Source organism: Anas platyrhynchos, chromosome 28 (assembly GCF_047663525.1).
Source record: "Anas platyrhynchos isolate ZD024472 breed Pekin duck chromosome 28, IASCAAS_PekinDuck_T2T, whole genome shotgun sequence".
In the NCBI taxonomy this organism is placed as follows: domain Eukaryota; kingdom Metazoa; phylum Chordata; class Aves; order Anseriformes; family Anatidae; genus Anas; species Anas platyrhynchos.
Window position 1 is genome coordinate 4,102,431 of NC_092614.1, and position 26,864 is coordinate 4,129,294.

Below are 26,864 nucleotides of genomic sequence, written 5' to 3' on the forward strand. Positions count from 1 at the left end.
GCAGGGTCATCCCAAAATACACAAGGCCTGCAGGCATTTTGGGCTTCCCAGCTGCTGACAGTGGCAAGGAGGGAAGAGGGATGTGCAAGGAAGGGTGCTTTGCAGCTCTCTTAGAGAACACAAATTCTGAATTTCCTGGGAAGACTCAACCTCTCCTGGTATGGATTCATCCCCTAGAACTAGGCAGCAGCTTTGCTCAGGGTTTTCCCCAGGCTCAGTAGGGCAGATTGTGACCTCCACAAATTTTTACAAACACAGGGAAGGTTTCACCAGGTTCTCATTTTCAGAGAAAATGACCTCCCCAGATGTAAAACAGGCCTGGCTATTTCATGCTGAGATGTTTTGGATTTCCCATCTGAAGTTGGTCTTTTCATTTATCTTACATTATTATTATTTTTTTTTTTAAAGCTTTTATTCTGGCCAAAAATCCCATAGAGTTGATCAGCATTCTTGAAATCTGTGACTTTTTGCCAGAAAATACATTCTGGACCAGATTTATTTATTTAACTTTGGGAAATAGTGAAGAACCTTTGGAAGATGAAATTTCAGTTCCCAACATACTTCTGAAAAGCTTCTCGTACATGCACAGAATTGCCCTGATTCAACACAAGACCTTTTTGGATCCAGCAAAACTGAGATCTAACACAAATAGGAATATTTTCAAGATATTGCTTGCAAACATAAGCATCAATTAGTTATCTCAGTCTGGTTAAATAGCAGTGTGGGCAGATGATTACAAATGATTGCATTGCTGCCACTTACTGCCTTACCACCCCACGCCAACAATCCCTTTGGTTTTCCAGAAACTAAGACCTTGGTCTTAGATCCCAGTCCAGGGAAGCACCCAAACGTGTGCTGACACAAACACCCCCAGACGCTGAAAGCACCATAGGTGCCAACAGACTTCTGCCCTGCACCCAGAGCAGGAGCAGCCTGTTTTCTATGCTCCTGTGAAGCAGTACCAGGAAGGCAGTGGGATATTAAACCCTGATATGTTGCAGGAATTCACAAAAGGCAATGAACTGAAAGGGATTTTGAAAGGGTTTTTTGACCAACTCCAGGGCAGAGCATCCCCTCCACAGGGAATTCATTGAGCCTCACTGGAGGAGCCTGACCAGGGCATGCGGAGTTTTGCTCCGATGCTTTCTGCTCTCAATTGCAGGGTCAGCCCATACCGAGCAAGCTTCCCACTCTTCTCCGTTCATAGCACAGCCCACACAGCCCAGGACAGGGCTCAACCATGACTCCCACCTCCAGACCCACTAATTACACTCCTCTCAAGATTAGTCAGAGGGAATTTATTCGCTCCAAGCTGGGCTGCAGAGCTAAGTTGGGCAGCAGCTGCTGCTGCCTCCTCATCCCAGACCTTGCCAAGTCAGCAACCTCTTTACATGTTGCTGGATGTCTCTGTGGGTGGGCATTAGTTTTGCCTTGTTAGCTTGATTGTGGTTTGGACTGCAGCCTTGTAGGCTCATTCAAAAGGAGGGCTGCAAGTTCTTTTAGGGTTTTGCAGAGGGGAGAAGCAGAGAAAGGCTGTAGTGGTTGAACATGTCCAGACTGTGCAGCAGAAGGAAAGAGCTCCAGTAGTCCCTGTTCCCCAGGCCTCAGGAGGCCTTACACAACCTGCCCCCAACACCTCCAGCTGGTGAAGTAGCTCAAAGGTGATGGTCCCAGAACCTGCCTGTTCCCACCATCTCCTCTAACTTTACTCCAGGTTATCACTCTCCCTGTTTCAGAGCCTAAAACCCATCACTCTCACCACTGGCTTTTGGCTTTTCCCTACCTTCAGCTTGCTGATGCCAAAGCTGTATTCAGTCACCTGCTGCAGTCCCATAGAAGGTCCCTGATGCTGGGAAAGGGCTGGGGGAGCACCATGGAGCTTTATACCCACCCAGTGGCATCTCCTGCGTGCACCTCCCACCTGAACAGTGCCAGCCTCCGCCCCTCAGGCATCACATACACCTGTGTCCTACTCTACCTCTCCTCCACGGTGCTTTTCTCTCTGTTCGCAGCTCGAAGGCAGTTTCTGGCACCCCCACCCTTGTGCTGGCCAACGCTGGGCTGCTGGCAATGGGCCTCAGCAAACAGCTTCCAGCCCACGCTTTCTGCAAAAAGAAGTTTCTTGGGACAGCCTAATGCCCCTGAAACTGCTGTACTAAACACGAGACCTGGAGCTGAACCCATGCTCTGCTCTGAGCTTTTTTTCTTCTACTCCAGGCAGCAGAGCCAGCCCATTCACTTACTTGGATTTTGGATCCAGAGCTCGTTTCTGCTAAAAAACCACCCCTTTCCCGCCCAGGCTGCTCTGTGCAGGAGCGGTGCTTCTCGCGCTGCATTGCTGCCCTCTCCTGGAGCCTCCAATAGCCGCCGAGTTTAGAGAAGTTTCAGCTATGGGTGATAATCTCTTCCTTGAGACCACAAAGCTGGAAATCCTCCCGAAAACCTTATGTTGCTTGCATGGCAAGGTTGGTTTTGAAAATGGAGAGATATGAGGCTGAGCTTTCTCCTGCCCTGTCCTATATAACCTTGATGCCAACAAATGGTGTGGCTTTTTCCAGGGTATAAAAAGGTAAAGAAGGGAAACTGAGTCAAGTCTTAGTGCAAGACTGACTCCCTGCCTGGGAAATGATGTTTTCCATGAGTAAAGACAAGAAATTGATCAATTTGTGTGATAGGTTCTCCCCCTGTTATAACCTCCATAACGCCTCACTCTGTGTACGGCGTATCCAGTGTTGCAGAGAGATGCTAACAGAAGCTGAACTTTATAGCAAAAGCAATAGTTGTAGTCAAAGCTATTTGGAAAGACAAATTCAGAGAGGGGAGATGTGTCCCTCTTCTCCATTGCTGGATACTTTGGCCTGTGTGGGGTGGCTGGGGACATGCACAAAATGGACAGTGGTGGCTGTAGGAACGCTCTCCCTCGATGCTGTTGGCTTGTGCATGTAGAGGGAATCTCAAGGAGTGTTCCTGTTGTCCTCCAGTTCCAGCACAGCAGGGCCCTCGTCGGTCAGAGCAGCGAAGTTCGGGGTACTGGGAGGGGAGGATGCTCCATGCGTGTGCTCCTCGTCACTCCCCTGAGATGTGCTGGTGTCCAGGTGGCTGGTGTCCAGAAGGCTGGTGTTGTTGTCATCTGCAGCAGGAGAGCCAGGCTTGGGGCCCTCCCTGGGGATCCTAAAGAACTTGGTCACCATCTCCGTCACCCTGGAGATTCCTGCCTTCTTGGAAGCCGTTGGAGATGGCATCCAGTACTCTTGTTGGAACCAGTAGCAAGAGCTGCTACAAAAAGACAGAAAAAAGTGAAAAATAGTGAAAAGTGGGAACGATTTTCCCGTGTGAAAAGTGGGAACTCAGTGCCGGGAAGCAGCACCAGAACCCTGCAGCCACCTAGCACCAGCCCTCAGGGCCAGGATTCCCCAGGGCCATACCCAGCAGCTCCCTATAGGGTTGTGTATACTATTGCCAAGGTTTATCCCCTATATTGGCGTCCTGCACTCCTATTCTGGCATGCTGCCTCCTGCTGGTGTGACAGTGACGAGCCCAGGGTCTCCATCTCCTGTTCCAAGGAGTAATGCTGAGTTGGGGGAGCCAACACACCTGCAGAGTGACCCCAAAATATCCCATGTTGAGAGAAAGAGCTCAGACTTACAGGAAGAAGAGAAAGTTGATGGCTAGTAGCGGTGGCAGGATGATAAGGAGCAGGAGCGGGATCCTGTGTATGGTGGAGACAGCTGAGGAGAGAGAAATGGGTGGCATTGCCTCAAAGGGACAAGTCCCACTGCTACAGACACTGGAGAAAATCCTGTAGATCCCTGGTGGGACCTACAGGATTCCTAGCAGTGAAGTTGCTGAGCTCAAGGCAAGCTGGGGACACCAAGGTGGAGAGAGAGAGATCAGTTTGCTCAGTGACTGGTGAGTGAAGCAGCGGGGAAGCTTTGATCTCTTCAGGGATAATGATGGATGAGACAAGAGCCATCTGTCTCCAAAGGGACCCCTGAGGTGTGTGGAACTGTGCCAGAATATGTGGGGCAGCTGCTCCAGGGCTCACTGCAGTGCCTGTCCCCTGTTAGGAGCCACCCGGTCCCCTCCCTGCCCTGCTCCAGTGGCAGGTGATGCTGTACCTTGCTCGGTCCTTTCTGTGACACACTCTGACATGGAGCTGGCACCCAGCACCTGGGTGGTCATGTCGTCCTTGCAGGGAGTGCAAAACGTCACCCCGTAGGTCGTGCTGTAGGTCCCAATAGGGCACGAGGAACACTGCAGGCTCTTCGGAGGGCTGAAGGTCCCAGGTGGGCACACGACTGAGGGGAGGACAGGCAGAAAGGCCTTTCTGAGCAGCAGCACCAGCTGCTTGGTAAAGTTGTATTCATCCAAGGGTCAGGGAAACTGAGCCCTGAGGCTTAAGGGCTCAGAATGACCCCATCCACCGTGTTCCCAGTGTGCAGGGGGAGAGCAGCAAGGACCCAGAGACACAGAGCCTCACGTGGGAAGGGGAAGAGGCAAGCAGAAATGGAAAGTGGAGGGGGAAGCAAAAGGTGGTGGATGCTTGGCTCACTGCAACAGTCGAGACATCTCTGCAGCTGCTTGGTCTGCCCGTAGCCCATGTTGCAATGCTTGGTCTCCATGAAGCTGATAAACTCGTTGGTGAAGATGATGCCGGAGATACCAGCCCCGGTGACGTGGAAGGACTTGTGCTCCTTAAAGAACTTGGTGAGGGCAAGCCAGACCTGGGGAGGGCAATGTCAGGGCCCAAGAGGGGATCTGAGCCCTAGTTGTAGAGAAAATGTCCTCTGAGAGCTCAGTTATGCTGACTCAGGGCTCACCTGTTCGAAGTTGTGCTGGGTAGTTTTGCGGTAGCAGTCTGTGACTATCTCCACGTGCTGGGATTTGCAGTGCTCATCCCAGTTGGGCCCGAAGAAGGACACTAGGATATGGAGAGCCACCAGCACAGCTCAGGTGGCTGCAGCTCCAGCAGGAGACTGGCAAAGCCCCTCCAAAAACTAACCATTAGCCACCACTGCCTTCCAAGAGAAGCTGTGGTGCTTGTCTACCTTCTAGCTGTACTTGGATGATGAACTCGTCCGAAGGGTTGTTGAGGGAGGGGAAGCAGGAGCTGGTGGTGAACTGGAGCTTGCAGTGCTGCTCAGTCTCCAGCTGCTTCAGGTTCTCGTGTAGATCCCACAGGAACCTTTTGGTCCATTCATCCTCACAGAGCTTGCTCTGGAAGAGCAGCAAAGTCTCCAGGCCTCCAGGCATGTGGTAGCCTGTGAGAGAAAACCCTAAAAGGCACCTGGTTCTTCATCCTTGCCAAGAGGGAGCAAGGATGGACAACCCCTCCTCTACTGTCATGGCCCCTCCAGCCTTCCTGCCTTCATTTAGTCACCTTCCCCTGCTCGTCAGCATGGCTTTGGACTCACCAAAAATACTGTAGTGAAAAGTTTGTAACACAGGGAGCCCGTGGTCCATGTAGGATATGGTGCAGGAGTAGTTCCCACTGTCACTGGCCTGGAAGTGCTGGAACAGGAGATGTCCTTCTTCAGTGACCAAGAGCGATTGGGGGTCTATTGCAGGAGATGGAGAGGTTGAGGGTGGTCTCCAGGGTCTGTGCTGAGCTGTCCCAGTCCCCAGGTGACTGTGCCATGCTCTCCTGGACTGTCCCAGACTTGGTCTCCTCAAACCACTGCTGAGACATTACAAGGACTCCCAAAGCTGATCTTCCCCTTCCTTCTCTGATAAGGTATTGAGGGGCAGGGAAGAAGAAATTAACACTCCCCAGTACCCTCTCCTCTACTAGAGATGTCCCTGTATACAAAAGAACCATCCAAATGCCCCAAAACCTTCTTAACAAAACCTCTCAGCCCTTAGCAGGACACAAAATGGGGTAGGTATTACACCACACAGCGTTACCCCATAACCTGTTTGCAGTTCAGGACCCCAACACATGCAATCTCATGAGGTTCCAGTCCTGACTTATCCCTCACCTGCTCCACAGACCTTCTCCTTCCTTGCATGGCCATTTCCCCTCCTACCCAGCTCTTGCCCTTTGGTAGCAGAGCCCATTTGCAGCTGCTTGCTCCAGGACCTTACCTGCCTTTTCCCGCACCCAGCGGTAGGTGGGATCAGCCACCTGCATCTCCTTTGGGCTGCAGGGCAGTGAATACAGGCTGCTGTCCATGTGGATGAAGACAAGGCCTAAGCCAGAGAAAGAGAGACGAGAGCTGGGGCACATTTCAGGAATTTCAGGGCATTGGGAAGAAGCAGAGCTGGGGCTGAGCAGAGAGGAGGGTTTGGAAGTCACTGGGAACTTTTGTGGGATCTGAATGGACCCAACCCCACAGGAGACCATCCTGGAGGGAGATCTGAGGATGTTTAGGGGCTTAGAGTAGAGAAAATGCCAGGAGCTGGAGGAATAAGAGGCACCAAATGAGATCACAGTGAGCAGAGCTGGTGGAGATGATGGAGACAGGCTGGGCCATCTCTGCTTGTGCTGGTTGCAGCTGGGAAGCCACATCCCCTGCCCAGGTTGTTGGCAGAGCAGGCGATGGAGAGAGGCTCCTCTCATCTGTGCCTGGACACGGGCTGGGTGATGTGACTGCTTCAAGCAGGAAGGAGACCCCCCGAAGGGTCAGGGAGGTCCCAAAGGAGAGCTCTGTGGATCTCACCTGCTTTGTGCTCCTGGCTGGGGCTGGAGGGAAGGTGCCCAGGGACGGACGCCGGCTGCCCTAAATGGGAAGCAGAGGGGCTGAAGTTCAGCTTGGGGGGCTCTCACCTCACTCTCTTCTGCTCTCCAGGGCTTCCGTTGGCCCTCCAAGGAGGATATATCCACCTCCACACTGGTTGTTTACCTGAGCAGCTACAAAGCACCAATGTCAGCATCCCCACAGCCCCCAGCACCCCAGGTGCCCTAGGGTCTACCCAGAAGCGTGGAGCGTGGAGCATCCTGCCCCGCTGCGCAGTGTGGAGCATCCAGTTACCATGGCAATGAGGAATCTGCTGCTTCCTCCCCCTGTCACCTTAGTGATGGTTCACAGGCAGGGCAGCATCGTGGCTGCTGCCCAGCCTGGTCACACTCATTTTTTTGGGGGCTTTGTGGGAAACACAGGGACCATCAAGGGGCAGGGCACACTGCTGGGGATATCCTAGTAGAAGGGACACGGGCTTGCAGGGATGTGGTGAAGAAGAAGAGGAGGTAGAAGATGAGAGTGCTATGCAAAGCTTCTTTTTGGTGGAAATCATAGAAAAGCAAGAGGCAAGGAAACCCCAGACAGCCTAGATTGGAGTTTGTGCCATAACTCAAGGCAATCTCCTGGTTTGTATCTGAATCTCTTTTAAGGGGTGTGTTTTCCTAATGTTCCTGTTTGTCCTGGAAAGGAGATTTAGTTTCCTATGATTGTCTCTTGAGAACTAAAAGTGTGCAGTTAAAAGATAAGGACAGACAGAAAGAGTAAAGCTAAAATCTCCTTCTCACTTGTACCAGGGTTTCTGTAGGCGAGGGGTGAGGGAGGGAGCACATCCTACTGGCTTGTGAAAAAAAATGTATACTTGAGAAAATGGCAAGAGTTAAAAAAATAAAATAAATCAGAAAACACCTACTACTTCAGCTAAAGTACAGCAGAAATATGGAGCACTCAAAATTTAAGGGCAGCAACAATTTAAAGTAGAAAGCGCTGATAATTATTCTTGGGGAAAATTGTCAGAAGTGAAGGTGGCTCCTCCTGAAATGATGAAATCATGAGAAAATCATGAGAAAATCCTTATCCTTCCCAGCCCTGTGGCTGGGAGGGGTGGGGTCAGACCCAGAGCTGAAGGGAAGGGCAGGGCCGAGCAAGCATCTCTGGAAGCTGCTCATTTCCAGGCTGTGCCGATGGAGAATTTTTCACCCTGGTGAATAATAGGATGAATGACTCTAGTGTTTATTTTAAAAGAAAAAAAAAATCCCCCTATGTACCAGATCTCAAGTTTCTCTGACAGTTTTAGCATAAATAAACAAAGTCTGTCCTGAAATCCCTTGGGATAGGAACACGTACTTGCGCAAGCAGCAGAACAAACCAAGCTCCCTCTCGATTTATGATGCAGGGCCGCGCATTCCCTCCTGCCTGGGGAAGGCTGAGGCGCCACAGCTGCGGCTTCTCTCTCCCATCACCTCTCCTTACTAAACATGTAGGAGCTTGACAGTATCTCTGAGATCTGCACTCTGCCTAACTGCAGCGAAACTTGTGTTCAGGAGTTATTACGAAGAGGGCAACCGGCCAGGCCAGGCTCTGAATTATTCCACGGATCTCATTTCCTGAGGAAACCAGGCTAATAATATGTATGATCTGAGGCAGGTGTGACACTTTTGAAATTTCCTTTTATTTATTTATTTATTTATTTATTTATTTATTTATTTTTAATTCATCGGCTCATTAAGGGATTTGTTTGTGAGTTCTCAGAAAATGTGGTTAACAGTCGCTGAGCATGTGCTGCAGCACCAGGAGATGGGGCACCCCTCTTACACAGCAAAGAGCTTGGCTCCCTGCTTGAAATGCAAAATTCAGGCTCGTGGATGAAGCTGAGCCTGGGTCATCCACAGCAAAATGCCATGAATACAGATTCTCTTTCTCACCATCTTGTAGCATTTGTTACTCATTTGCTTATCTTGGAGAGAGAGAGCAGAGCAGCTGCTTCCATGGGCTCAGAGAAGGTCATTCCCAGCGTTGTTCTGACTCAGAATTAACCTCTCCTCCCTCCAAAAGAGTGGTGCAGTCACATAAAAACTCCATTTATAAATAAGAATAGATACAGGAGAGTCTCAGTAGTTCCTCCGATCTTACATGACAGGAAGGAAAGGATCTGGGATTTGTGGGTGTTTTGCCTCAAGGAAGTTTAATTTGTCCTTGTTTTATATAAACAGAGGCAGTGCCCAGGGATGGAGGAGCATCCTGTTGTGCCATACAAGCACAGACCCACCTTCTGCCTCTGGCACTCTTCCTGCTGTCACTCTCTGACCCCTGCTGGCAGATCTCGCAGGACCTCGCAGTCTCTCTGTCCTCACATTTGTGCCCTAAAATTAGCTGTGCTTGACTTGGGAGACCTGGACTGCCAGAAATGAAGTTAAAACTGACTGAAGCTGTCTACATCTAAGTCCAGACACACAACAGGAGGTGCCCAGCTTTACTTGGGTGGAGATTGTACTCCAAAATAGTCACCAGCTGTGGCTTAATGAGACAGTGTTTCCTTGGGGACTCCCCAGGGGCATCCAGGGAACTACCACTATGATAGAAACAAGAGTTTTAGGACCCTGGCTGGTTCCAGTCCATCTGACCCTGATCCCACTATGCTATTTAGCACAAAGGATGCTTTCTGCAGCCCTTGAGTGTCTATGGAAGCCAGAGGTGGAACTTTTGGGATGCATCCTAAAGAGGTGCTTTGGGATCCCAGTGTTCTGGAGCACCACCTAGACAGCATCACAGCTGCTCTGTGCCTTGGTTTCAGACCAGACCTGATGACTTGGTGAGTCTTCTGCTCCAGGAATGCTCTCTGCTAAAAACAGCGACACTCATTATCGTAGGCAACAAGCTGTGTCCTCACTACAGGGTCGCATTTACCTCCCTGTGAAGTCCCAAGCCCCTGGGACAGGCAGTGGTGCTCATCTTTAAGGAGGAGACTGGCACAGCCTGGCAGCCGTGGTGGACAGCCAGGTCCTGAGAAAGGAACCCCAGACTTCAGATCCTAGCTGGAATCAGCTGAACATGGCTCGTTAGGCAGGAATTATGCCCCTGTCTCTCTTCCTCTGATAAATAATGTTTGTGTTGATAAATATTCAACGTGGGCACCAAAGCAACAAGGCTGGCATTCCTCTCTTAGCTTGTTTTCTTCTGTGAAGGGTCAAGGGTTGTTATTAAACGCAGGAGCTGCACTGATACCACCTCGGAATTAACCCTGGTGGTGCCAGGCTGTTCTCCAAGACCTGCAGGAGGGTTTTCGGTGCTTGGCACAGCTCTGCCATGAGCTTTTTCCAATTGGTGAGCAATGCATGGTGTTAGGAGCAGAGGGACCATCTGGAAAGCAGAAAGGGCAAGGTGTAAAGGCTGGGAGATGGAGGGAAACGCAGCTACTGTGTGTGTAGAGCTGATGGCGTTTAGGGAAAAAGGTCTGAGTGGGCTGGGGAGCAGGTGGCTGGGGTGGGCAGCGGGTTCAGCCCAAAGGTACCTGGAAAGGCTCAGTGACTTCTGATGGGAAGGATGGAGATTTCTCCCTGGCAGGTGACATAGCGACATAAAGGAAAGTTGCATCGGCCTCTGCCAGAAGGAGGTGAAATAGCAGGAGGAGGACAGCAGAGGGTAGCAAATACCTGGCTTCCTCTCCTGGCCTCGCAGTGCTGGGGTGAGCCATAGGAACGGTGAGGCAGTGAGCTTGGTACAGATCCACAGTGCACATCTGGGCAGATTTTGTTTAAGAATATAAGAGGGAATGAGGCGTTTTGATAAGGTGGATATGTTCTTATCACAAAGGCTTGCTCTGAAAGACGTTTCCTTTAGAAATTTCCTGCTGAGATAGCCAGGGTGACCCATCACCGCTAGGGAGAAGGCGAGGCAGAATGAGATGCTTTGATAACAGTCAGAGTGGAAGGTTTTTGACCAAATGAAAAGAAATTTCTCTGTGTGGGGATCTCATATCCCAGGAGCGGCAGCAACTTTGCATTTCCGTTTCTTTTGGGGCAGATTCTTCCTGAGTTTTCAGCTCTGATCTTTGCCCAGCTTTGCCCTGGTGTTGTGCTAGTGGGTTGCAAGGGTGGAGATCCCCAATTTCCACCCCTGTGTGTCCACCCAAGGCCACATCTGCTCTCACTGGTTGAGAATGACAGCAGGTTTCCTTCATGGACACAGCCAGCCAAGTACAAATCAAAAGCACAGACCTCATATTGGAAGACCCAAAGAAATTCCCTGTGCCTGAGTCCTGCTCTCACTCCTACCAGTGCAAACCAGCCCAGAGATATTGCCTCCAGCATGTCAGGGTCTCCTGCTGCCCTAGCATGCTGCAGGGGCTGCTTGTAAATGCTCTAAGTGTCATTAGCACCCCACGGCTAATTAGCTGGGCAACCTGTCTCCCTCCTTGCCTGCAGATGTGGGCTCTTATAAGATCCCCTATAAGAACACATCTTATAAGATATGAGTCTTATTCACTGCTGGGAGGGGACAGCCACAGCAGCCAATCCTGCTGTGGTGGCCCCTGGGTATCCCAGGGCAGAGTTAAGTCTCGTTCTTGCTCTTCACAGAAAATCTTTTAACTCCTCAGTGATTTATTTTTTATTTTTATTTTTTTTTTATGATGACCATGAATGTCGCTGTCTGCCAAGTACAAATGAGTGGAGCGTTCTCCTTGGGGCATATTTAGCTGGCGAAATCAGGTTTCAGACGCGTGCCGGCTGCCAAAAGAGGCTCTTGTGGAGGTGCAGGAGCAGTGTCCCCAGTGTTCAGAGGTGGTACTTAATGAGATCTTCACTGCTTATTGCTCTGATGAGTCTTTAACAGAGTAAGTGGGTTACAGAGAGTAGAGGAGCATTTGGGAGGAAACCTTTTATCTTATGCATGACTACAAGGCTCTGCTGAAATTTCAGCCCATGGCTACAGGGTCTGCGTGTGGGGCTTGGGGAACAGGAGAGAAGGAACAGACAGGAAAGCAGCTGGGAGATGCACTTCTGGCCTTACAGAGTCCCCTTGTCTCCAGAGGCCCCGTCTAGGCTCAAGATTTACCCCTCTGCCCTCCTCACACAGGACCCCACAGGCCCCACAGGCTCTCCTTGCTATAGGGTTCAGCGCCTTCTGCCCGGCTGTGAAAGTGGTGGCTTGAAATATTAGTAGATGCAGGAAAATAACAGCATGCAGGTGACTTTCAGTCTTGATTTGTCTGAAAATTTGTCTGTTTTATTGATTTACACATTGCATTTTACACCCCTCTGTTCTGAATAACAGGGCTAAGTGTTACCAGTTACAGGGAGGCAATGATAGGATTGGGACCAGGTACTAAGGATTATTTTCTCTGCGGCTTTTGTTCTGAATACAACCCAATACTGCAGAGCTTTCAGTTCTATTTTAGAGAAGGATACATCTCTTTTTCCCCTTGAACAAAGGAAGAAATTTTCCCCTTAGTTTTGTGTTTCTGAGTCATTCCACATCACAGCAAATTGCTAGCAAAGTTGCAGTTATGGCTAAATGGTCACTTTAAATTTAAGTCTCTTTTCCAGCAGCTTTATACCTTTTTAAAGAAAACAATTACTCTTCTGGGATGAGGATTTCTCCTCACTTGGTCTCACCCTGAAGTCAGAGTATTCTGGAACATGGTGAGAAAATCGATCTGAAGCCCTGGACATAGCTGATAACACCTTTTCCTTTCCAGCTGATTTTCCCCATGCTGATGGCTGAAGAACCCATAATTCCTCTAATCTGAATTGTAATTAGGGGTAATTTAGCTTTTCTCTGAAAGCGAAAGCAAACAAAACCATAGTAGTTGGCAAACAAAGTGGGATGTTGGGTCTGTAGTTATTTGCTCGGAGCTGGAAAGCCTGGTTTCACATCTCTGCTCGAGAAGAGCTGGATGAGTGCAGCCAAGTCCCTTCTCCTACATCTCCATTCCTCCTCTATATGACAGGGATGAGGACGATGTCTTCTCCCCAGGACACGTACCAGTAGCAGTCCCTAGCCAGAGTGGGGAGAGGGACTGTGGCCCCAGATTGACGTGGGAGCAGTCTGACCTCTGTCCGTCTCAGCAGCATTGTGGTGAAGATTTTCTCCCTTCTGCTGCCCTTCCTGGAGGAAAGCTGGCAGTGAACGCAAAGGGCACCTTCTCCTCCACTGCAGACACATCAGTCAAGAGCTCAGGCTCTCTTTGGATGCTGAGGCTTTCCCTCTACAAAGATTTTTCACACCTGGTGGTGCCCAGCAGCTGCCAGCCTTCACGCTGCCCACCCCAGGATGGATGATTTAATCCTCGAGCTGTTCTGGGAAAAGCCTTTGGATTTGCTTTCTGGCTCCTGAGAGGTATCTTGCTGTGGGAGCTCTGGCTCTCCCTTTACTCTCCTTCTCTTTTGTTCTCCATTCCCCTTATACCACCCCTGGTTCTGGGGGAAGGATATTTAATTGTCCTCAAGCACTTGGGGTTGGGGTTGGTTGCAGTCAGTGACAGCATGGTGGCAATGGTGCCCCTGGGCCCTGCTGCAATGTAGGAGTTGAACATTGCATTTCCCTTCTGCTAGAGGTCAAACAGCCCTGGGAAAACAAATCCCCCCATCTGGCAGGGCCATTTCATCTCTGATGGAGGGGAGGCAGCACACAGCCACTGGGGAAATGGGTCTAATAATTTCTGTACTGACACCTGCAGTTATATGAGAAAACGTAGTGAAAGGCAGAGGTGGGGAGGCAGGAGAGATCTGTCTCTGGTGCATGATTGCTCCCTGGAGGAAATTCATTCAGACCTTGTTCGGTGTAATTCTGAGCATCCCAAATGATGGAGTTTCTATCTCTTCTGCAACCAGTGGGCTAATTTCACAGGCTGATCCTTTCTCTTAGGGCTCAGCCTGGATCATCCCACCTCTGTTTTCACCCACCCAGCTCAACCCTGCTTCCTTTGAACTCTCTTCCACCATAAATACTTCTTTCCTTGGCACCAACATCCTTCGATATTTGGGGAGTGCAATTATCTCCCCGAAGCTGAGTCATCCCAAAGCCAGCTGGGTCTGCCTTGCTGTGGCTCCCTCCACCTCCCAGAGATTTCTCCTGCTCTCAGTTTTAAGCTTTAAGCTCCATCCCTTTTGTTGATTTGCCTTGGACCATTTTTACATCTAAATAATTGTTTTATTTTACCTTCATTATCTATTGGCACTGAAATATCTGTTGAAACAGAAAATCACCTCAAAACAGCTGAGGTTTCACCTCAAAGCAGCTGAAACCAAATACTTGGATGATTTTAAAACTTTGCCAAATGTCTCCTTAGGGTGAGAAATAGATGGAGGAGCCATCCACCCCTGTGAAAACCTTGAATTTAGAGGGAGAAACATCCCTCACAGGGAAAACAGGTTGAAGTAAAGGTGAAGAAAGGAGAGGTGGGCATCAGTCCCAGCAGGTATCTGAACCCTATGTGAGTGCCATGACATTTCTCTGAGATTTACTGGCTTTAAGCCTGTCATAGCAGCATTGCTAATTTTCCTTGCTGTTTCATTATCGACTGAAGAGATGTTTATTACTGATCCCCAGGAAATCATAAAGTGTAAGGTGAGTAACGCTGCAGTTCAGAAAAGCCAGATGGGGTTTCTCAGTGAGTCAAAGCAAAGCAGAGAAGAAAACCAAGCCAAGATACCTGGTCCCACCCGTTCCAGTTTCCCTACTCAAACTTCAAGACATCTCTGCCCATCTTGGTGACTACGGCGTCCACCTCAAGGGATGGACTGACAACTTGGCATCCAGGTAGCAGCAGCAGTCTGGATCTTGGGGCTTTTCTTACCACCCTCTGCGGTGACATTTGGGACCAGGTAACACGTGTCACTTCTGATGCAGCAACTTCTGCCTGGCTGAGGGTGACATAAATTTTTTGGCAATATTTTTCAGATCACTTACCTCAAGTCTGGCAAAATGTTCATCCCACTGAGGTACTCCTAGATGCTCGACCTTACAAGGGATCATTAATTCTTTTAATTGACCTTGTGATGACCATGGAGCAGGGAGTGGCAGCTTGCCCCCACTACAAACCCATAGTGCATGGCATGAAACTGCTGCCAAGACCACTGCTAGCTTCTGCTGGGCAACAGCAAAAGGGGATGAGACTGCACGACTGCAGTCAGAGAGTTCTCACTCAGGCCCCTACAAGAGCCCATCAAAGCTCCTGGGGCTCTCTGGGGTCAGCAGGTCTCTTTACAGGTTGCTGTGAGACCTGGCAAAGCCACTGGTGATAACGGGTAACGCCTTCGAACTCTACTAAAAGGCCTGCCTTCAAAACATTTGATGTCATGCTATGTCTTTTCTCTACAGGATGAAAAAGCTTTTCAGAATTTGGTAATTTCACCTTTGCAGATGCTCATCCACTGTACGCCATCCTCCTCTTTATCTTTGGTGACAACTGAGTTGTCTAAATTACAATGCCTGGAACCAAAGCGCCTCTGTTCACAATACCGGTTATGGATCCATCACTCTCCTGGTCCTGTGGAGCTCTCACAGGGGCAAGTGCATGACGGCAGATTCATGATTTGCTGAGTCTCATCTGTAGCTTATTCCCCAGTCCTGGGCTCGTGGTATTCCTCGGCTGGGGTCTAGGAGGTCTATCAGCCCAGGCAGAGCTGGCCAGAATTGGGGCAAATGAACCCTCGGGACATTTACAGGTACTCTGGGCAATTTATAAGATATCTATCTGCTAATAAGATAAAAGTCAAGCAAAATACAGTATTTTGTGAACGCAGAGCATTCTCTTGTTGTCAGCAGTTGTTACTGTATTAAGTGTGTGACAACAGGAATGACCATGAAAAGGAAACTGGTGGAAACATCATTTCACAGTGAGCTATACTGCACTTGCTGCCTTCTGCAGCCTGCTCCTCTGTCTGGCAGCATGGATTTTAAAGACTCCTATTTTTCAGGAAAAATTCTGGTGGGTGGCTGCCAGTGCTCTGGGTAGAATGGATTTGTCTCACCCACACCAGCCACTGCAGACAGCCTGGTGTCCCCAAGCCCTCTGCAGATGGAGCAGGTTCAATTAATGGACCACACTTATTCCCCAGGATTTTACCTCCCCCAGCAGCCACCTAAGCAGCATCAGAGGAGTCTCTTCCAGCACAGAAGTGCAATGTACCTGTTGTAACAGGTTCCTTGGGGTGTGAGGACACTGCAGTGATAACTTTGAGGACCAGGAACATGACGTTTCCCCGAATCACCCTCATTTTGCTACTGGGAGACTTTCATGCAATGCTTTTTGCTCACTGTGATGGTCCAGAGACTCCTGTGCACAGAACGGAGCCAGCTGTCAGGGTTAGGAAACACCAATAAATCAAAGCCCTGCATTGGAGGACAGCCCAACACCATCCATCTAGCAGCACACCCCACCCTGCGGGACATTTGTTCTCTTGGCATTGACTTCGCAGTTGCTTTGAAAGCATTTCCCTTCCCACTGTGGGGAGTTTCAAGTGCCACACAGTGAGAAATCTGAAATCACATTCATTTTGTTTGTGGAGTTCTCATTTAAATGGCGGCAGCTCATGAGCACCTGTCAGTCCCATTGCCGGGGGCTAATGGGTGTCAGGTTGGAAGTGCACCAGGTATTTTTAGCTTGAAGACACCCTGAAGATGGCAAGACTGGCAGCTGAAGCAATTCCGATGGGATGGGGAAGCAAAACCCCCTGGGGATATTTTTGCCCTGGAGAACAGCGGCAGAAAAAAAAAACAAACAAAAACCTCCTTGGAGGATTTTCAGAGTAGGTTATTCAAAAAAAAAAAAAAAAAGAAAAAAGAGAAAAGAAAAAAAAAGAGAGGTTAAATGATTTTCAGCTGAAAGTGTATGTTGAAAATCACATCCCCAAGCTGCACTTGTTGCTGGTGGAGGAGCAGGGCTCCTGGGTGCTCTGCTCGGCAAGTAGTCTGATGACTAGGTCATCCCCAATGCCAGCAGGCAATATAGAAAACAAAATCCTCTAAAATCCTGCTGTTGATGAGAAGATGAGCTACGGAGGACCATCACCCTCTCCATAAGGGCTGGACCAGGTCACTGTCCCAGTCCAGCCCGGCAGAGCTGCTTGGGAAGTTGCAGCTTGGCTGGGGCCCTTGCTCAGCCCTACTCACACTGCATGTTTTTCAACCCATGGTTCACTTCTCTTGCCTCCACAAAGTTGAGATTTTCAGAAGCTCAAGAAATAATACAGCTGAAAACTTGTCTTAAACTTTGTGTTTATGTTTTTCAACTGAGGAATCAATAGAGGCATAGAAAGAGAGCTCCTGTTATTGAAGAAGCCCTCACCTAATATCAACTCATTTTCAGTACATTTTTGTAACCTCTTCCTGCAGTAATTGAATCATCTTCAGCTCAGGAGGCAGGGAAGGGTTATCCCCAGACAACCTGCTTGTACTGTTGAAAACCTAACAGCATCTTAGGTGATATCAGGGGCAGCGAGGAGGAGAGATGTGCATTCATGCTTTGCTGTCCCATGAGGTACTAAATCCACAAGAACACCGGTTTTGTAACGTGATTTCAGGACTGAGGTCTGCCTTAAAACTGGCTTGGAGCTGTGGACATCGTGAGTGGCAGGGGTGCATGGTTGGGACCGGAGTCTGTTGCAAGCCTCTGAGCCACCTTGAATGCAGGCGTGGGATCCTTGTCCTTGTTGGTGACAATTTCTGCCCTCGAGTCCAAGCTGTAGGGTGGGGAATGGGTCTGTAGGCTCAGATCTGCTATGAAACAGCTGGAAATGTTCAAGAAATCATCAGTGAGAGAAAAAAAGATACAAACACCAAAGAAAGAAAAACAGAAGGCTGGATGACAGAGAGCATAAAACCATCCTCGTACATACAAGTGATCCATCCTTGTGCCTATAGGTGCACAGAGATCCCACATTCTCAATGGTTTTTGTACTCAAGATCCCTGAACACAAGTGGCTGGAGGTAGTTCCCCATTTCTCTGCCCCTTTGCCCCTCTCTGGCTGCACAGGGTCACCTCGAACCCTTCCTTTGTGCTGCAGCGTTCCTAACAAATGCTGATTTGCAGATACTGTCGGAGGCTGGGGAGCACAAACTGCACGCAGTGGCTCTTTGTGCCCGGGGGTGTTTGGCCACTCATCTTGGTTATTTTCTGGCAGTGCAGGAGCAGTGAAATCTAGATGAAGGTTTATGATCACAGCATTACTTAGGAGTTGATTGCCTCAGCGCATTTGTTAGTGAAGAGGTACTTTGTCTCCCTGTGTGTGTGTGTGTTTTAATGGGAAGTGATGAACTGAAATATTCCTGAGAGATGTAAGCTCCCCGGCTGCATGAGGCTGCAGAGACCTCTGCAATCAGACATAAAGAGGAGAGCTCCCTGATGTGGGTTTCATTTGGTCATCCTGCCAATATCCTTTAGATGAGAAGTAGGAGAAGGTAGTCTCGATCTGCACCGCAGAAAACACCTTCTTTCATAGAATTCTGCCCTGATTGGATAATTACTTCCTTAAGTAGGTGTACATTTCTTATTTTTTTCTGCGGTGAATCCAAATATGTGGGGCAGAACAGATCCATAACTGATGTGAACCAGCCTTGCACCATTTCATTGACATCACCTGGGAAACACTGATTTATTGCCCCTGACCTGGTGAATTTACAGGATTGCAGGGAAGAAAGCACACACACGCGCACACACACACACACAAAAGAAAAAGAAAAAAAAAAAAAAAAAAAGAAAGAAAGAAAGGCGAATGCTGCAGTTTTAATGAGAAACTGCTGCTGAACTGTTGCTGCTGAACAACCTCCAGACTTTATTGCCAGGGCAGGTAAATAAAACACAGCCTTATGGCATAAAGAGCTCAATCCCGATCATCTGTCTGCTGTAAGCAGCTCTGGGTCCACAGGAGGGTGTTTACATCTAAACGACTGTTAGGTGGAGATTGAAGATTCTGAAACTGCAGGATTTCAGTGAACCCTTGCAGCTTTTTCTCCTGTTAAATCAGAAGGAAAGCATTCACTTTAAGCAGTGGGATTGCAGCTGAACTGCAGCAGAGCTGTGGGTGCCAGCATTAGCAGGGGAACAACCTGATGGAGGGACCCAGCATCGCCTCCCACCAGCTCTTGTTCTTATCCCTGCTGTGGTGCTACCAGCACCCAGGTACTGCTGCAGAGGACCGAAACAGAGAATAAGCATAGGGGGTTAGACCTTCTAGGAGGTCAGAGATCTGCCCCATAGCATCACAGGCTGCCTTCAGGTGAGTTAAGGCAGTGTAGGTGTGTTCCTTTTAAAAGCCTGGCAACAACCTCAACCCTGCTTTCAGCCCTTCCTGACTACACTGAGCTATTTTCAGGACACTTATGGGAAGTACCTTCCCACGCTTCCTCTGCAGGGCCATTTCCACTTGCAAGAGATTCTTGCATGTGCATTTCCTGGAAGCTGATGGGGCCAGAGGGTGGCCTGCAATGGTGGCAGCAAGAGGAGGATGCTTAGAGGTATCCTTAAACACACGCATCACCTGGGGCCTCTGGTGCAACACAGAGGGAGGTTTTGGAGGTGCAAAAAGGTGGCTGATAATTATACTGCATGGGAAGTCCTGTCACTTCACCTATTATGAGTTTGATGGCTCTGTTTTAAGACCTATTCTCCTTGTGGCTCCCTGCAGGGGAAAGATAAAACACTACTTAAGGCAAAACCAGCTGCAATCGCTCCTGAGCCACCAATGGACTCCTCTAGTGCCTCTCTCATCCCAGGACACACAACACACCAACTAGGGAAAGCTTCGGACAAACATCTGCCAGGATTTGCTGACTCCTCTCAGGAAACCTCTGCTTTAGCCAAGCTGTTCATCTCCTGACTGTGATAACGTATTTACCAGACAAGCCATTTTTAGAGACCGTCACTTTGAGTGGAACATGCCCAGCAGGCAATTTCAGGAGGATTTGGAGCATTTCAATTTCCTCCTGTCTTTTCATAAAGAAAATACATTTTTCTGACTTGGTTGATGGTGTCACCGCAGGCAGCTCCCGAAGTCAGCCGTGTGACCCTGCAGAGGTGAGGATGCTGCTGCCAAGATCTCTCTGTTCAGTGTCCCCAGAGACTTTCAGCATTAAATCAGGTGCATTTGCCCACTTTATCCAGGGCGTCTGCTCACTCCCTCAGGGTGTCCGGCATGGCTCATACAGCCCATTAGGCAGCCAGGAGGAGAAGCTGTTACTGCTCATTAGCATGGTTCCTCCCTCCAGGCAACTCCCTGTGCTTGGGCAGGTCACAGGTTTGGGCTGCTGCAGCAGCGCTGGGTGGGATGCTTGGGCTCCGTGGGTCTCCAATATCCCTCACCTCCAGGGATGAGTGGGCAGTGGGTTTCAGGCTGCTTCTTTCAATCACGCAGCTGAATTGCCTGGTTTGTGATTCACAAGCATCTCCCTGGCTCTCCTCCTCCCTGCGGCTTTGTTACCACCACCGGACTATTTCCCCGCATAGTTGATTGATGTCAAACGCAGGCTCAGGATGTTCCTGTTCCTGCTCTTTACCATTTCCAGCCAGAGAAGATTGATCCTGTCTGTCTGAGTTATCACCCTGATGCCTGAAGACCTGTTAAGACCAGGAGAAGGATGCTGCTGTCATCTGCAAGTCTATACACGGCCACTGGAGATGCTCCTGGATGGCATTCCTTCAGCAAGCTCATGCTGCTGCGTTTGGCCCTGGGAGGGAGCAGATGTCTCAGCCACAAGCTCAGGTCCCCATGTCACAGTCGCACCCCTGCCTGGTGTAAGAGCACCCTCACGGGTCACGCTTGAGGTCCTTCTCACCACGTAGCACATTGGTGGTGGCCAAGAGCAAGTGCTAGGGAAAGAGCAGGACAAGCACACGGAGGTGTGGTCGTGGCTTCCAGCTCTTCATGCTGTGGGAGTTTATGAGATGGAGATAGCTCCTCTATGTAACACCTCTCTAAATTTCCCTTCCACGTGGTTATCAGGTCCCTCCTGCAGGAGGTGAAGCTCCTTGCCACAAGCCCTCTGGGACACCAGCTCCTTCCTGACCTTCCCAGCACTAAGAGACCACTGGGACACAGATGTTATTGCAAAGACTGGGTTTAACCTCTATGCAAGCCTTGATTATGGCCTGGGGGCCACCTATGTTGATATTTGGGAAAACTCTCCTTTTTGGAGGCAGCGAGCCCAGCCTTAGTCCCCTCTGGCTGCTCTGCAACCCATAACAGTGTCTGAGCAAGATCCTCTTGCTGAAACAGAAAGTGCTGTCAATTAGCCTGAAAAAAAAAGTAAAAACAGGTAGAAACTGGGCTGGGCAGGGATTTAGCTGGGTTTCAGACCCTTCTGGCAGCTGGCAGAGGCTTTTGAGCAAAGAGAGGTCTTGGTGCAAATCCATACTGAGTAGGGGAAGACTGGAGGTTTTGGAGCTGAGCACTGGGAGCTGGAGCTCACATCACAGTCAAATCCCATGGCTTTGCAATGAGTTGCCACTGAAATTCCCCAAATATTGGTAAATAAGCAAAACTGCTGTTTAGATTCTAACACCTGACTGTGGGACTCTTTCAACCTAGCTAGTGAGCAGGAAGGCATTGTGGAGAAATCACTTCAAAACAGCCCTTGTGGGCTTTTTTTCCCTAATATTAGACCTATTCTGAGTGAGGTGCAATGGGGAGCAGATGTCGTCAAGCAGCATCTTCCTCTAGCCATGCAAAAATAGTGATTTTAGTGGGACAGCATCAGACAGCTTAACCTAGGAAGCATCACAAGCCTTGCAGAGTGTTAGCACAGATGTGTATCCCCATGCTGGGAACTAGTGGGTATTTACTGCTGAAGGATCCCTCGCTGAACCTTTGGGAGTTTCTCATACTCTGATTACACTTGTGGAATCGATTCCAATTTAATCCAATTTGTTAGCAGCTGGTGGGCTCTTTCTAGCTCCAGTGAAAAATGGATAATAGGGCAAAAATTAGGTATGAGCCATTATTGCTATAGAGTAATTAACATATAAAGTATATCCAGTGAAACACACGGATAGCAGAATAAAGTTAAATTAAATCTCTGCAACGTGCTGCTGTTGATCACCTGTGGAAAAATGCACTGCATTCAGCACATTTTGGGATGTTGCAGAAGATTTTTTTCTAGGTTTAAAGCTGTGACAAAGAACCCCAGGGTAGCAACATACACACGGAAGATCATTTCACAAAGAAAAAAATGTCATGTTTGGGTCTAAATCATTGGTTTCCCAGGGAGAAAAAGGGGAACCACCCTGTGGTGGCTGCTGTTCCTTCTCTTTTCTGTGTTAAAGGTTGTCTGTGCAGACCAGTGTAGGACGTTTTAAAGATAAATTTCACCTGTAAGAGGTGGAGAATGGGGAATCAAAAATGGGCAGGGGCCATAAGTTAATACATTCAGTAATTACAAGAGGAAGCTAGAGGTAGCAGTAAAATGTCCTTAGGATGATGCTACACATGCTGAGTCTGGCTTTCCACCCCAGCTCCTATTTATCACCTGTCTGAAAGGTGTTTTAGTGCTCTGTCACACTCACCATGTAGCCATGCAGTCCAAGAAATCCTCCACCCATATATCACAAATTTCTAAGTGGATTTTCTCTGGTTTCGAGCCGTGGCATGGCTGGATTTGAAGATCCCTGCATTTTGTTACATTAGCTGCTGTTAGGAAGGGAAGAAACCACCAAGAACCAGCCCAGCAATAAACACTGAGCTATCCCTCTGTAAACAACAGGACGGCTGACTGCAGCAGTGATTTCTCCCAGCTGTCAGCAAAGTTGTCGCCGTTTCCCCTGCCGACCCCATCACTGGCAGAGAGACGAGGTAATTTCTCTCTCCATCTCTTTGCTTGCAGCCCTGCATCCCGGAGCATCCCCAACAGCCTGGCAATACAGTGGGGGTACAGATGGCACTGCAAGTGCTCGCAGTTTTGACACAGCCACATTTAGCAGCCCCCTGGCTCGGCAGAGAGGGGCAAATTCATGCTCAGTGGTTTGGATCTGGCACCTGTGGTTGATCCCAGCTGGGTGGAAGAGTTGCAGGGCTCTTCCCATGGATTGGAGACATGATGCAGCAGCTTCAGCCTGGGAGGGTGAGGAACCCTGCCTGCCAAAGCCCTGTTTTTCTTGAAGGGGGAGGTGGTCTGATATAACCTTGACACCCCTGCTGGTTACAGATGTACCTGCAGTGGTGGAACCCCCTCTATGCCCCCCACCCCATCCTGCCTGGGACAATGCCAGGGTCTTCAGAGCCATCTGTGTCCTCCAAGGGCCATGAGTAAGAGCAAGCTCTGCTGCCTGCACTGATGCCGCTGTGCTATGTGGAGGATTTTACACTGCATTAGGCTGCTCATGGATGCAAGCATCCACATCCCCCCCAGCACTTGGGATGCTGAATTAGCACCATGCCTTTAATTTTGCAGGTGTGCAAGCACAGCTCCCCCAGGAGCATGCTGCAGAGCGGGAGAGAGTTCATGGAGATCATCTTTGCATGTTAATGAAACTAGAAAACCTGATTATTCCACACGGAGTTAATGAGTTACTAGGATAAAACTATGGCTGGTTGCAATCCCAGAGGGAATTTCCATCTGATGCCACTTCCATCTCTCTGCAGATCTCCTTTTTAGCTCCTTTCCGTACACAGCTCCTGTCAACCGCTGCTATCTGGCGGCTCCACTGACACCCCTCCCAAGTCTGGAGCCCATCTCCCGGCCTCCCTCTCTCTGTTTACTCCATAAACCAGCCAGGCATTTCAGAGCGCTGTGCAGGAGATACTCCACTGAACACATCTGGCTCAGGCAGCTGGGTGTTCACTGCCCCCGATCAATGCTCATCCCATCCATGGGTGAAATCGCCACATGGGGAAAGCCTGCTTCCCCACTGCTCTTCCCTCCCTGAAGCACAGGGAGAGGATCCAGGAGCTGTCTGAGCTGAGATTAAAGAAATGAGCTGCTCTGGGTTGGCAGGAGCCCAGCTGCTTGTGTCCAGCTGCTCAGTCTCTTGGTTGTCACCTTGAGCCCCCCACCTGCTCCACGGGGTTTTGACACCCAGAGGGTGTCGGCTCTTTGTCTTTCCTGAAAAGGAGCAGAAAGGAGATTTCCAGATGAGTTAGAAATCAATTTGTGTAGAAGTGCATTGGGAGATGAATTGCAAAGAAAATAGTTGGTGGAATTTAATAGGAAAAAAAAAGGAATGGGGTCACACCGACACCACCCTACAGCATTTGGTATTTTCTGGAGAAACCTCTTTAATGGAGAGCAACACTATTGGAAGATTGTTAAACCCAGGTTCATCAAGAACCTGTGCAAGTGAAGCTCACCTTGCCTCTCCTTTTCATTTTCACTAAATGAGGAGAAAACCGCTCCAGCACATAGATGCTGATGTGCGGTCATTAGTTTTCAATTTGAGCGCAATCAAGCTTCGCAGCGCTGCCTTGGCGCGGTGCCGTGCATGCCGAGGCTGGTGCCAGCATCGCCACAAATGTGATTTCCAGCCCTCATTTTCTTTTTGCGGGAGAACTGGAGGGATGGTGATCAGGGGGAGAACGCATTTAAATCGCATCTCTCTTCAAAGGGAAAGCAGCAGCTCCACAGGTTAAATTCATTCTCAGGCAGTGAATGAGGTGAAGAAAGAGAGAAAAAGGATCCAGATGTGGCCACAGCCTGGCAGAGTCCAGGACTTCAAAGCATCCTGAGGAACCAGGCAAAAGGCATATGCAGGCAGAAGGTCCTCAAGTCTGCATTTCTTTCTTCCTTTTCCATTTTTGAGGATTATTTTTCACTGATAGTGCAGAGAGAAGCCCAGTTAGAAAGCCACTTCTACCAGTACTTCGTTGCTACCCAAAACGGATGCCTTGCAAATAGGTCCCACCCTGTGCTCCCTGCTTGGTCTCAGGGGAGCTGAAAGCAGTCCAGACACTGAATTACCCCAGAAGTGGTAATTACCCCAGAAGCACAACGGATGATGCGACCTGCAGACAGAGGTGATGGATGCGCAGCATCCCGCCCAGACCACATCTGTCCCAGGGCTTGTTAAAAATAGGGCTTCACCACTTTGTAAATTTTAACTGAAAACCTACATAACTACGAGCAGTTCTGAGGTTTTAAAATGTTCCTTGGAAAGGATTCTGTGATTTTGGTTCCAGGCCAAAGCATCTTAGGTTTTCGGCAACTGAAAGCTGAAAGCTTTGCCAATAAAATAACATTTGGGGTTTTGATCTTCCAGTGGGAAAGAAAAACAAGAAAGAAATAGGTACTTTGTAAAAGAAGAAAACAGTAATCAATCCCAAAATGTTTCTCAAGAAAACAGTGTTTTTGACTGAGAACCATAAGCCCTGGGAATTCTTGTCCTTTTACTGTAGGGAAGAGATGGGAAAGAAAAGAGAGAAACATCATCGACCTGGCTAGGGCATCAAAGGATATTGTATTAATTTATATTGTACATGAATATTATTGAGCTGCTGAAAAAATACAAAAAACAAACAACCCCCCCCACTCCACTGGGTAAAGTAAGCAGTGCAGAGGTTTTTTAAAGTGCATCTCTTTGGAAACAGGCATGGCTATTGACTGTAGAGGGAAGAGCACAGGGAGCTGTGAGTGTTAGGGACAGCCACAGAGAACATCAGCCCAGCTCCAAAATCTCCATTAATAAAAGCTCATACATAAATACAGATGTCAGCTATCGATTTTCCTTTGCAAGCTGCATACTTTGCCCTGGCTAATGAAATGCAGCCCCTTCCTCGGAGCGAGGTCGGCAGCACAGCATCACCGCAAAGGTTGCAATTGGGAGGGAAAATGAAAAATGTTCTGCCGAGAGGGAACCACAGCCACTCAGCCCAGCCTGTACCTGCTTGGAAATGTGTGGGGCTGGAAATAAGAATTCAGAGAAAAGTATTTTGTGTTATGAGCAGTGCTGTCACAGAGCAGGGCGCGTAGGGCTTCTGGTGGAATTTGTCAAACTCCTCTCAAATCCAGAGTGACTTTTTTCTCCTTAAAGCTTAAAATGTTTTGCTGTGATATTTCAGAAATATATGTTAAGGATCTCTCCCAGGATACAGATTTGGGTGGAAATTTGCTTCCAAAACCTTTTTTTTTTTTATTTTTTTTTCCTAATCCCCCCAAAAGCCAGTGCTGAGAAAGCTGCAAAGACCAATGTCTGTTTTATGGAGAAGCCATCTCCTGTGTGTGTAATGGGGTTGGTGATGATGCTTCTCTGGCCTGGGGCTTGCCAGGGTACACCCCAGCCTTACTGTTGCACCCAGGGTGCCTCAATGCCCACATTGTGTTTAGAAGTGGGATTTTGGGCTGGAGGTGAAATGCTGTCATGGACCCTGAGACTGGCTCAGGTCCTCCTTTAGCCTCATTCAATCTCCTCCTCAATGCATCTTTGCCTTGACTGAAGAGCATCAATGGATTTCAGGCTCTCCAGTTATCTGAAATCACTACCTCTACATCCTACTTTTCCCTCCATCCCAAGCATATTTCAATTTCTTGGACACTTTGCTTCCTGCACAGCATCACAGGGGCAGAGCTAAGGGTATTTGGCAGATGGTGCTGTTTTGGCTGGCTGATGATTGTGTCCAGTCATGCCACAAACACTCCCCAAGCATCCTGCCCTTCATTAGCAGACTGCTAATGGAGGCTGGACAGGCTTAAACTCAGTCAGACCCTGACAGGTCTACTCATTTGCTGAAGGCTAGATTTGAAGTCTGGCGTCCCATCATCTGGCTGCACCCCGCTCCCCTTTTATTTCCCACCACTGCTGCTGGTTCATCAGCATCATCAAGCTGAGAGGCACTAATTACCCTCCAGTGAGAGGGAGAAGGGCACAGAGCCCTTGGGAAGGAGCCTGCGTGACTGCCCTGCTCGCTGCCTGCTTAGCACTGGGCTGTGATGCTCCTGGGAAGAGGATGTGTGGCTGGGGTTGTGTGACGTTTCCAGCTCAGTTTTCATACACCGGAGCTGGAGGAGCTGAGGGAAAGGTATTAGCGAGGTGCTGCGAAGCATGGGGCCAGACGTCAGGAAGGGGAACATGGAGCAAAACTTGAGGTTGGGGTGGCCCCGTGGCTCCTCTGCATCTCCTCTGCAGGGTTAGTGCCTTTCCCCAGTCCTCTATACTCCTTCCAGGCAGGCACAACCTATTCCTTGACCTTTTTTTTTGGGTGTCCCTGGAGTGGTACCACTGCCTCTGGCCATACCCAGGGCGCTCTTGCACACGTGGTCAGA

The 26,864-nt window shown here is 49.1% G+C and overlaps 1 protein-coding gene across 1 annotated transcript; it reads right to left on the reverse strand.

Moving 5' to 3' along the window:
* Positions 1-2,746: 2,746 nt before the first annotated feature.
* LOC106018108 (zona pellucida-binding protein 2) lies at positions 2,747-6,965 on the reverse strand. The gene is made up of 10 exons (XM_013102740.4): positions 6,843-6,965; positions 6,660-6,719; positions 6,085-6,189; positions 5,415-5,558; positions 5,049-5,261; positions 4,821-4,921; positions 4,553-4,724; positions 4,119-4,298; positions 3,647-3,728; positions 2,747-3,276 (listed from the first exon to the last, which is right to left on the reverse strand). Exons 1-10 carry the CDS (start codon positions 6,961-6,963, stop codon positions 2,955-2,957), a joined length of 1,500 nt encoding a protein of 499 aa, XP_012958194.4. The 5' UTR covers positions 6,964-6,965; the 3' UTR covers positions 2,747-2,954.
* Positions 6,966-26,864: the final 19,899 nt, after the last annotated feature.

Bases quoted from the DNA above. Each gene is read 5' to 3' on its own strand.
- LOC106018108 (XM_013102740.4), bottom strand. From the start codon at position 6,963: ATGCTCCACACTGCGCAGCGGGGCAGGATGCTCCACGCTCCACGCTTC. The intron at 4,725-4,820 runs GTGAGCCCTGAG...TGCCCTCCCCAG, and splicing joins CCCAGCACAACTTCGAACAG to GTCTGGCTTGCCCTCACCAA. The intron at 4,299-4,552 runs GTGAGCCAAGCA...TCCTCCCCTCAG, and splicing joins GAGATGTCTCGACTGTTGCA to TCGTGTGCCCACCTGGGACC.